At 42.3% G+C, this 12,683-nt stretch overlaps 1 protein-coding gene across 2 annotated transcripts in view; it reads left to right on the forward strand.

Annotated features, from left to right (window-relative positions):
• Nucleotides 1-12,683, forward strand: part of OS9 (ER lectin-like protein) — a 76,134-nt gene that overhangs the window by 46,436 nt on the left and 17,015 nt on the right. For both annotated transcript variants that reach the window (XM_086508672.1, XM_086508673.1), the window contains exons 2-5: nucleotides 6,484-6,563; nucleotides 6,984-7,187; nucleotides 7,269-7,340; nucleotides 8,423-8,538. In XM_086508672.1, the coding sequence (XP_086364798.1) occupies nucleotides 6,484-6,563; nucleotides 6,984-7,187; nucleotides 7,269-7,340; nucleotides 8,423-8,538 (472 nt within the window). The remainder of the gene's footprint in view (nucleotides 1-6,483; nucleotides 6,564-6,983; nucleotides 7,188-7,268; nucleotides 7,341-8,422; nucleotides 8,539-12,683) is intronic.

Consider the following 12,683-nt stretch of genomic DNA (forward strand, 5'->3'; position numbering starts at 1 on the left):
TCGACGATGAGAGAGAGAGAGAGAGAGAGAGAGAGAGAGAGAGAGAGAGAGAGAGAGAGAGAGAGAGAGAAGAATACGACACCAGAATGTTGTCAAAACCTCCTCCGAAGGCCCCACTCTCTATGGCGAGAGCGGTCTACTATTGATTGCACAAATCTCTACAATGCAATGGACTTGCCAACGATGAGGACGACGACGAGACGGGTTGAAATCTGAAAACGCTAATGGCTGTAATCTACAAATCTTGTATTTGCTGAATTCTGACTCTATGTCGGTGATGACGAGGGTGTGACGACGATGCGCTGAAAATGCAGATGCTGAAATCTGCGAAAAGCGGGCTGAAACTGCAAACGCTTGCTGATTTGACCGTGCGGCCGAGGATTTGTTGCGGGAAGGTGAGATCTGCGAGGTTTGGGGTTGCGGTATGGTTGCTAACTGTTGAAAACTGGAAACGCTTGTGCAACTGAAGGTTCTGTCACCGGGAATCTGCAAACACTGGGGGTAGTTAGCAAATGCAAAAACGCTAGGCTGATCTGCTGTCTTGCTGCAAAAACGCTAAGGGTTCTGCTGTGGTCTGCTATTGCCAGGCTGAACAGCAACTGCAAAATGTTGTGGTTGATCTCCACTTGGAGAAAATGCTAAAACGCTGGTTCTTGGTGGCTGAAAATGCTAGGTTGCCTACCGGGGGATCTTGCTGAGAAGGTGCTCTGTTGGACACTTGGTCCCTATTGCCTCTTCTGCCAGATACTGCTAGCGCTAGCTTTTCTTATATATTGCCCGAGTCAAATTGCCCTACACAGTTTCCCAACAGTCACTTATTAATAATAAGTGAAAAATGGCTAAAACAGGGAAAATAGGTCTGTGCACTGTAAAAACGCTCCTGATGGGTTTTGATGGTAATCTGATGATCATGCTGTGTGCAACCAGAGGATATGCATCTACTCTAAGTGCTTGGACATGCCCGGTTTGCGAACAGACTCACAAAAGTGCCAGAACACTTCCTAAGCTAAGCTAACTGAACTGAATTAAACCCTAGTCATGAAGTAGCTTGCCCACGTACACATAGGGTTAGATGTGCACGTGACATAGGGTTTAGGCCCCTCCTTTTGTTGTTGCTTCTTCTTCCGCTGCTGCTTCTTAGGGTTTAGGTCCCTTGGCCGGGGATCTGCAGGTTGGCTCCGTTCTTCAGTGGCTTGACATGGCAGCAGTTTGTGACAGTAGATAGTCTCCCGAAGATTAGTCTACGACCTTGAACCAAGAGCGGAAATCCTTGCATGGTCAAGACTCGTAGCGGTTTGGAGACCTCCACCAATCAAGAAGGAGAGCAAGTTCCAACTACGGATCCTCCCATTAGTCCTCCCCCTACCCCTCTCTCTTTGCCACCAAATCCCATGGATGCTATGATGCGGATGATGATGGAGATGATATGTTAGGCGTAGCGAAATTGTTTAATGATTTAGCTCGGATCTAGCTGTTATGTCCCGCTTACAGGAGAGGGGATCTAGTCTAAGATTGCAACAAATTCAGCACACAATGCTTTTTTTAATTCCTCTCTGTAACCTCTTTCCCTGTGGGAAGAGAGAGAGAGAGAGAGAGAGAGAGAGAGAGAGAGAGAGAGAGAGAGAGAGAGAGCATTGATCACTCTCCATGTGCCTTCCCTTTGTCGCCGCCTCTGGTGTGAAGCGAACACACAGTTTTGTTGTAGCGTGGAAAGAAGAGAGATCGAAGAGGGAATGCTAACCTGGAGGGCTGTCTTGTGTTGGCTCTAGCGTGGCTTTTTCTTGCGTGCTGGGCACACGTCTGATTGCATTTCTTTCTCTCCATGTGTCTTCAGCAGGTGTCACAAGCTGTTCGAAGGCCTCTTCGTCAAGTTCTTGTTTTATGTTGTGAGCCTCCTTAATTTTGCGTTGATTTTTTTTGAAGTCGCCTTTAAAAAAAAAATTGTGACTGTAAAAACTTACAGAGACCTCAGTCTTGAGTTCCCTGCTTCTCTCTCGACGCGCTCACGTGATCCCGCCATCACCTGCCTGGCTTCGGATACTCACGTTGACGCGTCGAACTTCCTAGAGTTCTATTTTTTGTGATTGGAAAGTGTAGAAAAGGCCCCTTTTTTAGGCAAATTTTCGAGTTCTTCACCGGATTCGCCATGGATTCCTCCAACTCGGATGCACGGTGTGACAATGCACTAGGTAACATTCAAATTCCGTTCACACATGCTCTGTAGACATGGATCACGGGTACTTTACAAAGCCTCGACCAACGTATATCCGATCTGGAAAACGCAAATGTTTAGACGAACATTTGCTTGTCCTCTCTTGAAGGGGCCGTGCAAGGGTTTAATGCCCGCCTTGTTGCTCTCGAAAATACGGCTCAATCGACTACTATACGTATTTCTAAGAACGATACTCATCTCTAGCAATTGCGGACGTAGATTGCTGCTTATGGGCACTCACATGATGGTTCCACTGCCACGAATCTGTACAAAACCACCAATTCCTCAGGGGAAGAGAAGGAGTGTACGTAATTGGCTGTAAATAATTGGCTTTATCAGTGGACTACGTATTTTGATCTCCATGGGGAGCATGATAAAAGGAGGATTCAGACGATTTATCTATTGTGAGTAAGGCGCTTACCTGGTGGCGTGACATGACTGAAAAGCCTATGATGTCGGCTGATTTCTATGTGAAGTTCAAGAAAGATTTTGCCAAAATAGACCCTTTGAAAGCTTATGCAAAATTGCAAAGTCTTTCGATGAAAACATAACAGCGTTTAAAGAAGCACTCACCTTCTGCAAGGTGGATTCCATGCATGCTGTGCACATGTATCTGTTGGGTCTACATGAGGACTACCGTTGGGCCTTGATCAAAGATAAAGCCCCGACTAACGTCGAGGACACTTTGGCATGGGCCAGAACGTTCCATTTGATAAATGGAGCGAACTATGAGAAGAAAAGAAGTTCAGATCACCAACTTGGTGAGGCACTTCGAGGAAGCGACCTCGATTCCAACAAAGGTCCAAATCTCTGTCGAGACCTTCTCAAGAGAAGAAGAAAGCCAAGAATGCCGCTATTGCCAATGCAGTGAAAAAGGGGGCTTGCTTCGGGTGTGGTCAGAAAGACCACCAAATTAAAGGCTGCCTTAAGAAGAAGTCCAAGAAACCACAGGGACGCCTGTCGGTTGAGAGTCACGAGATCTCAGGTAACTCTGATGTTATTAAAGTTGAAATCCATCACTTAGCGCATAGTTCATGCACTAATTGCATTTTTAGCACCAAAGTGTTTGATAAACACGACCTTTTCCGTTGTCCAGGGAAGATCAATAGTCACGACGTGACCGTACTCCTTGATAATGGAAGCTCACACAATTTTGCGGATGCAAAATTGGTACAGAAACTACACTAGACGCACGATAGTGACCATGAGTATAACGTGAAGATGGCTCGTGGCGAGGATACGGATGAATTGACACTTGAGCCAGCTGATTACAAAGAGAACTTGGATTTCCACATCATGCGCCTGAACTTTTGAGGTTTATGCCATAAATATCAAGTATAAGCCCGATTGCAAGTCTAGTTCGCTTGGCCGGAGGTGGTCTCGAGGCTCTGTCGACTGTCGGAGTAGGCGTCAACTCAGCAGGTCGATCGGTTTGAAGGGGATAATTAAAATAATTATGCCGTGATTGAAAACATTCAAAACATCCCTCCTTTCTTGTAGTAAAGTGTCTCGTTGTTGAGGCGTCAAACGAGGCCTTTGCGGTTGACTTTCACGAGATGATTGTGCATCTTGAGCATGCCGCAGATGGCGAGCCATTACAATTGGGTCGCCTTCCGGGTCAGCTCAAGGAGCATTTTATACCACGGTCCACCGCAGTACCTTGATCGATTGAAAGTGGAATGGCTAGATCTCAAGCAAAATGGGACTCTTTTTATATCTTTTTCTAATCGTGTTTTGCGAATTGGTGTTCAATTGCGTAAGTTAGTTGAGAAGCGTAAGGAGGCCTTTCTCTTTGTTTAGACGAGTATATCAAATTCGACATGAGCGTTTTCTGCCCTACCGACTACAATGACGCTGTGAGGATCGCTTTCGAGCAAGAAATGAAGCACAACAAAGGTACGCAGAGAAGAACAAAGCACCTTCATGTACCCCGCAGAATCCTTAGAACAAAAAGAATGGTAAGAAGTTAGAACAATGATAATTCTACTTCTTCTTCTTCTCAATCTTCCACTACATCTAAAGCATATAACTCTTCACCTAAGAGTGATAATAAAGGAAAGGCTAAAACTCAGGAAACCCCTAAGTGAACACCTGATGAAACATCTGCCCAAGGAATAGTTGGAGGTTGGTCAAGTCTTGAAGAAAGACCCGAGTATGGAAAAGAAGTTTAAGTATCACACTAAAGGTCACATGAAAAGAGATTGTCCCAAGGTATCACCTAACAAAGAATCTACAAAATCCACATCTTTGCTGGTGTCATAAATGACCAAAGTAATGTGTCCCAACTTTCCATGATCATCTTGATGAATCTCTCCTCAAGTGTTATGGTTATGTGAATGGTCAATGCATTGTGATCTTGTTTGATTATGGTAGTATGTACTATGCATGATATGATTAGCGATTCCCTTGTGAAGAGTGCACACTTAGTAGCTATTCCAGTGGTACCCATTGCGGATTCTGGATTTGCTCCCCGTATTTACTCTTCAACCACGCATGAATGTCCTAGTGTGCAAGTCTTAGTTTAGGATGTAGCTTTTTGTCATAAGTTTGTTGTGTCTCCTCTCTCTGGTTGTGATATGATTTTGTAGGTATTAAGTGGTTTTGTGAGCTTTATCCACAAGTTAATTGAAACCAATGCGCTCACTCTCTCTTTCGAGGATGTCTCTCTCATGGTCATTCGCGGTGAGATGGGCATTTCTTTACCACTAATCTCTGACTCTCATGTGTTGAATGGGAATAAGACTCTCAATCCAATTGCATTTCTCAGTATAAAATTAAACAATTCCAAAAAGAATCAGTCAGTGCGCGGTAAGGAACCTCTCTCTGTCATTCATTCTCTGAAGCATGAGAAGCATTTTTTATTATGGTAGAGAATTAATTGTTCGTGTTGATCATCAAGCCCTTAAGTGGCTCTAGTCTCTGCCTTGTGCACATTGGAGTAACCGTGAAGGTAGGTGGTGGTTTGGTTGATCATGTTCTTAGTAAAGCTAACCCAATTGCAGATGCGTTCCATCGTGAAGGACATATCTTGGCTCGTGAATGGAGGGCCATAGTACCCATTTGGAAAGTAAGGATGAAAAATCAGTATGCAGATTCCGAGTATCTTATTTGTGATGATCTCTTGTACATTCGTTGCTGTCTTTGTGTGTTACCTTCTCATAGGAAGGCCATATTGTACAATGCACATGATTCTCTCACGGGTGGTCATAGAAGCATGAATACCACTTTAGGAAAGTAGAAAATTTGCATTCAAGGAGTACACAATGTTTCCTATTGTAGATCGTGTCAATAAGTTTTGCATGCTCATTCCTTGGCAGGACACAATCAACCCAAGATTTAGCACGATTGTCCATTAGTATTTTCTTTCTGGTCTGCATTGTCAATTGTTTTAGGCAGAAAGAGATGTACTCTAGAGTGTGAGTCCTTGAAGCACTGTTTCTAGGTTTGTCTACCTGAGCAACCAGTGTGGATGGCAGTTTGTTGTTTGTTGATTAGAGTGGGCATCCATGAAGGGTTCGTGATGTGGGGCAGTTGCATGGCTTCACACACCTTTTTTTTTTCAGGCCTTGCTGTTAGAACCGGTCTTCATGCTTACTTCCTTAGGATATATACTGGGCACCAATTGGATTTTGCTAGCGGGACACAGTTTTCGCCACGATATGCAGCATCACGCTTTGGAACATGTGGAAGGCTTGATGTGCCGACATTTTGGGCTCACAGTCCTCTCCCTACGTCCACCATTTTGACAGCCATTTGGATTGAGCTGCTGGATACTCTTTGCAATCAATGGGATTCTTTAGCTGGCTCATCCAAGGTAGTGGATGCGTCTTTCTTCACACATGGGTAGAGCGTTAGTTGTTTTCAGTCAGGATCATGCCCCAATCACATGGTATTATGCACCTTCCCAATGGTTCCTTTTACACTCATCGTACATACCACCTTGATGTCAACATAGCTTACACATTGTTACCTCATATGTGTGTGTGGCGGTGTATGCCTAGCTATAGGATATATCACACCCCCACAATGGTTCATTTTACTTTCATCTTACAGACCACCCTGATGTTTACATAGCCTACACATTGTCAGTCCTCTTTTGTACTTCCTGTGGGTGATAGGCCATTGAGCATCTCCCGAGGTCTCTTATGTACACACAATACAGCCCCTTTGAGAGAGAGAGAGAGAGAGAGAGAGAGAGAGAGAGAGAGAGAGAGAGAGAGAGAGAGAGAGAGATCTTATATTGACATTTTTTGGATTTTATTTTTGGGTAGCGCATTTGGGATTTGTACAAAGTCATCGAGATCCAAGATTCAAAATAGAATATCACCCTCCAGGGTCAAGTATTCCAAAGGTGCGCTGTTTCTACCTATGTCATTTGGATACGTGGATGGTTATTTTGCATTATGGCATACAAAGGCGCTGATTTGTTGAAAAGTATCTTATTCTAGGTCAGCTATTTCTCTTTCTTTTCTCATGCAATGTGTAAAGGGACTTAGTCACTCAGTAAAAAGTTGAGCAGAAAGAAAAGATAGGTGAGTTTTGACCCACTGTATGAAAAAATGTAAGGAATTGCCAACTGCTTGTTTCAACTAAATTGAACATCAACAATGTTGACCGGTTCAATGTTCTCACTATTGTGCAGTTTCTTTTTAAAATATTATATTGGACGAGACTGTTTGGCCTCCTAAAACAAGCCTTCTAGAGTTTTAGGTCTTCTCTTGTTGTAAATGAGTCTTCAGCTTGTTTATTTTGCAAGTTTTGTTCATTGTAGGATCCTCATCAAGAGACAATTGTAATGACTGATGGGGAAAAGAAGAAATATGAATGTGTTTTGCCCAGGCAAACAGAGCAGCAAAGTTATATGGATGAGCAGTCACAACAAAATAGCAGTGGTGTCACTTTGATGACAGATAGAAGAGTTACAAAGACACCAGATGATCTGCTTACTTCTTTGAAAGACCAATGTCTTGGCAGGGTGCAGCATCTTCATAAGATAAATACAGTCAACTTTCTAATGCTTATTATTGCTCATTAAGTTTTAACTTGCATTTTGCAGCATGAAGGGTGGTGGACATATGAGTTTTGTTCTCATGGAAGACTGCGACAGATACATTTAGAAAAAAATAAGGTTTGTTTGATGGAAAGTTTGGATGCGAATTTAGGTTTAGCAATGTTGCTGCATATTGATGTTGATTTCATTTTAGTATTCACCAAATCATGTCTAGGAGATTATGTTTTTAGCAACCATGACAATAGCATAAAAAAAGGGGGTTGGTGTACTCACCTTCTTGGACACTTGGTGGTGCATTGAGGTATGTCAAGCTACATGGCTTGGTCAGGGGAAGCTTTCAACTTCAAAAGAATTGGCAATCAGGATGAACCTTTACCCTGTCAGCTTTCCCCTTCTCCGATTTTCTCGAAGTTGTCTTGACACAGAAGTGAAAGCTCATGAAACATAGCAATCAGTTCCCGTGTTATTTTTGAATTAGTTAGATGGTGAAATTTTGAATGTCGAAGGTGTGATGTAGTGGCTTTCATGTAAGCGAGAACTGCATGGTAAATCAGTAAGGTAGTCTAAGGAGTCAGCTTGAGGGTGAATTATACTTTGTTCTACACATGCGGCTATGCATGTGAACTTCTCATGTGTAAAGCAGTCACTCATTGCCCTATACCAGGAGTTGATATGGATACTGTCCCACCTCGTCTATCAGGCTCGTTTTCCTCTGGATTAAACCCTGTTGGATGGAAGACCAAACCCATCACACACAACACAAAAACACATGTAATCAAATCAAGTTCACACCATTTTTTATCGTGCTTCACAAGAAAAGCTTATTGTTTGATGCTAGTTAGGGAGACAATATTATGAGACAGTGCATTATGAAGAACATTTGATGTCCAAGAGATATGATGACATTGTATGCAGATTTGTCCCAGTCCTTTTGGCCTCTAGTATTCTTTTTTCTTTCTTCATGTGAAACTGGTTTTGTGTCATCACATTTCTCCACTCTGTGTGCATTTTCATGCGTATACGTTTTAAGTTTCCATTTTTCTTGGTTTGGTTGTTTGGTAAGCAGGCTATTTGTATCACAATGGATAAGATTCTTTAGCAAAAGAAAAAACTAAGCAATTTCTTCTTAGAACGTGATGTTTTTTTGAAGTCAGTTTTGATAATGTCTCTGGTATGTGTTTGTGTTTATCAATCCTCAGCTTGTCCAAGAGTTCGAACTTGGTTTCTACGATGCAGTTGCAACGGCAAATTTGCACCAAAATTTGTCTAATGTTTCGTTGCAAAAGGATCATCGTTCAAGAAGTTCTGCTCAGCGGTGAGTTTATATTATTCTTTTTAGCTGTTCTAAGGGGTAGCTATTTTTGAGCATTCTTCCAATACTTCTATGTTTTCTTTTCAAAAACCTGTCATCATGAGTAATTAGTTTTCTCGTTCATTGACTTGCGCTTAGAGAGACTTGGTCAGGTTGAAGCACTAAAGTTGCGTTTTTTTCCGAGCATAAGAGGTCCCCCTGCCCTGTCAAGCACATTGGTGATAAATATGACACACAAATTAATCATAACCCTAACTTAAGTCCCATCAGTCATATAAATGCTTAACTTCTTGGTTCTATCTTAGTATTTTGGATAGTCATATGATTGCTAGCTACTCTGTTCTATCTCAGTGCTTTTACTACTGTTTACTCTTACTTGACAAATGCTAGCCTTTACTATGGCTGAGTATGCCCATCACCTTTGGAGGGTGATAGAAGCTTAGTTTATAGAGTACATTCAAAGCATGAATGACCTCTATACAAACGTGCGCCTACTCTTGGGCACTGACGACGTGTTGTTCAAGCTATACATGAATATCTTATTTTTCCTGTTTGAACAAGTAGCAAAGTTGAGGTCGCATATTGTCAAGTTTTGAACTTCGTGCTACTTTGGTTATATTTAGCCTCTTCTAGGTAGGTTCATAGTAGTTTTCATTTCTAGTATTTAGCTTACATTAGGATTTAAGAATTTGTTCCTTTAGAAGTTGTTGTGTGGAGTGTGATTTCTAGGATTAAGTCTTTGAGATGTCTTTCCTTGTTAGTTTAGAATTGAGTACTTGTTTCTAGGTTTAGTCAAGTAAGTTGCTTCTAACTTATTTTGCTAATGCTATAATAGGCTTGGACACTCCAAGCCAAGGATATATTGCAACACACGTGAGAACTGCAAATAACTGTGCAGTTTTATGCCTAGAGGCACTAGCCCCAAAGAGTGGCATCCCTTCTCGGTATTGCTTTATTATTATCCTTCGCAATGTACAATGTGTGAGGGTCCTCCTTCTCTCATTGCTCCCAAGCTAATCTGAGGAGAAGTGAGGCCCTAGGCACAATTATAAAGGCCCCTGGCTAAACTCAAAAGCAATTACATGAAAATCTTCACTTCTAAAAGGAATTGGACCAAAAACTGACGCTCCAAAAAGCTCAACACAAATTGCGGAAATCTTTACAGCTTGCCACGTCAGCAGCGTGATTCGTGGAAATTTGTGAGGATTAATGGTGCTAATCCTATAATTAAGACTAAAACTTCATACTTAAGATCAAACTTGTTAGGAAATAAGACGTAGCTAAATAGATATTTGAGTAGATTACTTAATGGAGAGAGTTGGATTTCACACACAAGAAATTATAGAGTAGAGAGAGAGAGAGAGTACACACGATATACGTGGTTCACCCAATGTGGGCTACGTCTACGGGAAAGCAGCCACTCAATGGCTTTAGTACTTCAAAACAAGAAGTAGTTTTACAAAGGGATTATACCCTTAATAGAGCTCCCGCCTTGCTTCACTCTCACCACCTCACACTCACCTTGTTGCATCAACTTCCCACTATCAAATGTGTGTAGAAATGGCCTCCTTTTATAGGCCAAAAGGGTTGCCCTCTCTCATGGGAGGCAGCCATGTATAGCCGCCCTTGAGTAGATAAGGCCAAATCGGACCCTCCAATCCGTCCATGTGTGGCCGCCCTTGAGAAGACAAGTCCGCTTTTGAATTCAGCCACCGTCGGCCACCGGCCATTAACTTCCACCATCGGCCACCGGCCAACGGCCATTGACTACCGGCCACCGGCCAACCGACCGGTCGTTTTCCGACCACTTTCCAACCGTCGTCCGGCCATAATATTCCGGCAAAAAGGAATATTCCGGCGTGAAAATTTTGGTTTCCGGCGAGTGATTTTCCTTCACGTACGATGGCTTCTCCTCATAATAGGGGCCTTACAAATGTGCGTTTTTACCACAGAAAATTACAAGGGATAAATCAAGCTCCATACTTAACAATCTCCCTCTTGGAGATTGATCTCCAAACCAAACCTGTGACTGCTTTCCATCCTGGCTTCTTATCCTTGAATGCCGATTGAAGATGAGCAAAAGCTAAACTTCTCCTTGTTGACCACCTTTGTAAACATATCTGCAGGATTTTCACTTGTATGCACCTTTCCTAGCTTTAGCTGTCCCTCTTCCAAAAGAGTGCGGATGAAGTGATATCTCACCTCAATGTGCTTTGTCCTTGAATGAAAGGCTGAGTTCTTTGCAAGATGGATAGCGCTTTGGCTATCACTATACAAGACACGATTGTCTTGTTTGAATCCAAGCTCTTCTAAGAATCTGTGAAGCCACAAAATTTCTTTGCTTGCCTCCGTCATTGCTACATACTCTGCTTCCGAAGTAGAAAGTGAAACCACTTTCTGCAGCTTTGAAGCCCAACTTACTGCTATGTCTCCAACCGTGAAGACATAGCCAATAGTGCTTCTTCGAGTATCTTTGTCACCTGCCATATCTGCATCAACATACCCTTCTAGAAAAACATCAGTTCCTCCAAAATACAAAGCATTTGTTGTTGTCCCTTTTAGATACCTATCCACAGCTTGCTAGTACTCTTTACCTGGGTTGTCCATGAACCTACTTACAACTCCCACTGCATGTGCAATGTCTGGCCTTGTCCAGACCATAGCATACATAAGAGAACCTACCGCTGTAACATATGGAACTTTAGACATATAGGCTATCTCCTCTTGTGTCTTTGGACACATATTCTTCGTTAGTTCGTTAGTTTAAAGTGACCAGCCAAAGGTGTAGAAACCGGTTTTGCATTTTGCATTGCAAACCTTTCTAGTACCTTCTTGATGTAATCCTCTTGAGATAGCTTTATTGTCTTCTTCGTCCTGTCCCTTGATATTTTCATACCAAGTATCCTCTTTGCAGCACCTAAATCTTTCATTGAAAAAGATTTAGATAGCTCCTCTTTTAGGTCTTTGATGTCCTGCATGTTAGCACTTGCAATCAGCATGTCATCAACATACAACATTAGGATGATGAACTTCCCATCTCCCAAATTCTTCGTGTAGACGCAGTGATCCGAGTTGCATCTTGTGAATCCATGATCCAATATCCATCGATCAAACTTCAAGTACCATTGTCTTGATGCTTGCTTTAAACCATACAAGCTCTTCTTTAATCTGCAAACCATTTTCTCCTTACCTTTTACTTCATACCCCTTTGGTTGAAGCATGTAGATTTTCTCCTCTGTCACCGTGAGGGAATGCCGTATTTACATCCATTTGCTTGAGATTTAGATCATGAGCAGCCACAAGGCTTAAGACAAGCGTAATTGAGTTCATTTTTACAACAAGAGAAAATATTTCATTGAAGTCAATACCTTTGTTTTGAGAAAACCCTTTTACCACAAGCCTAAACTTGTACCTTTTCTTCCCACCTTTTTCCTTCAGCTTGTAAACCCATTTGTTTTGAAGTGTCCGCTTACCTTTAGGCAACTTAACCAACTCCCATGTTTGGTTGCGATGTAGTGAGTCCATCTCCACTTGTATGCTCTTCCTCCATTCTTCTTTGGATTCGTGTTGCATAGCTTCTTCGTATGATTCCGACTCTCCATAATCTGAGATCAAGAGATGGTTGAAGGAAGGAACAAACCTTTCTGGGGGTCTACTTGCTCTTGTAGATCTTCGGGGAATAGATCAAAAGCTTGGCTGCAATATTCGCCTCAACCATCTTCATTTCCTGATTTTTGAAATTTTACCCTCTTTTGTTTACCATAAACACAATCTTCACAGAACTCTAAGTCCACTTCTTTCAAACCTGGTAGAAGCTTCTTTGTTTGAAGGATTTGCATTCCTTTGGCACTCATATGCCCAAGCCGGTAGTGCCACACTGCACTTTCAACTTCTGTAGTTGTTGCACAAGCTGAAGGTTGCGTGCTGATAGTACACAAGTGTACCGACCTTTTCTCCCTTGGCAACCACCAAAAATCCCTTTGAGATCTTCCACCGTTTGTTTCCGAATGCAATGTTGTGACCTTCATCGTCCAATTGTTCTGTAGAGATCAAATTTTTCCGAAGAGAAGGAACATGCCTAACATCTTTAAGCTTCCATTCATTTCCGTTAGCAGTTTTGACAGAAACTGTACCTTTGCCGACAATCT

This window comes from Adiantum capillus-veneris, chromosome 3 (genome assembly GCF_014529385.1).
Source record: "Adiantum capillus-veneris isolate H3 chromosome 3, ASM1452938v2, whole genome shotgun sequence".
NCBI classification, from domain to species: Eukaryota; Viridiplantae; Streptophyta; class Polypodiopsida; order Polypodiales; family Pteridaceae; genus Adiantum; species Adiantum capillus-veneris.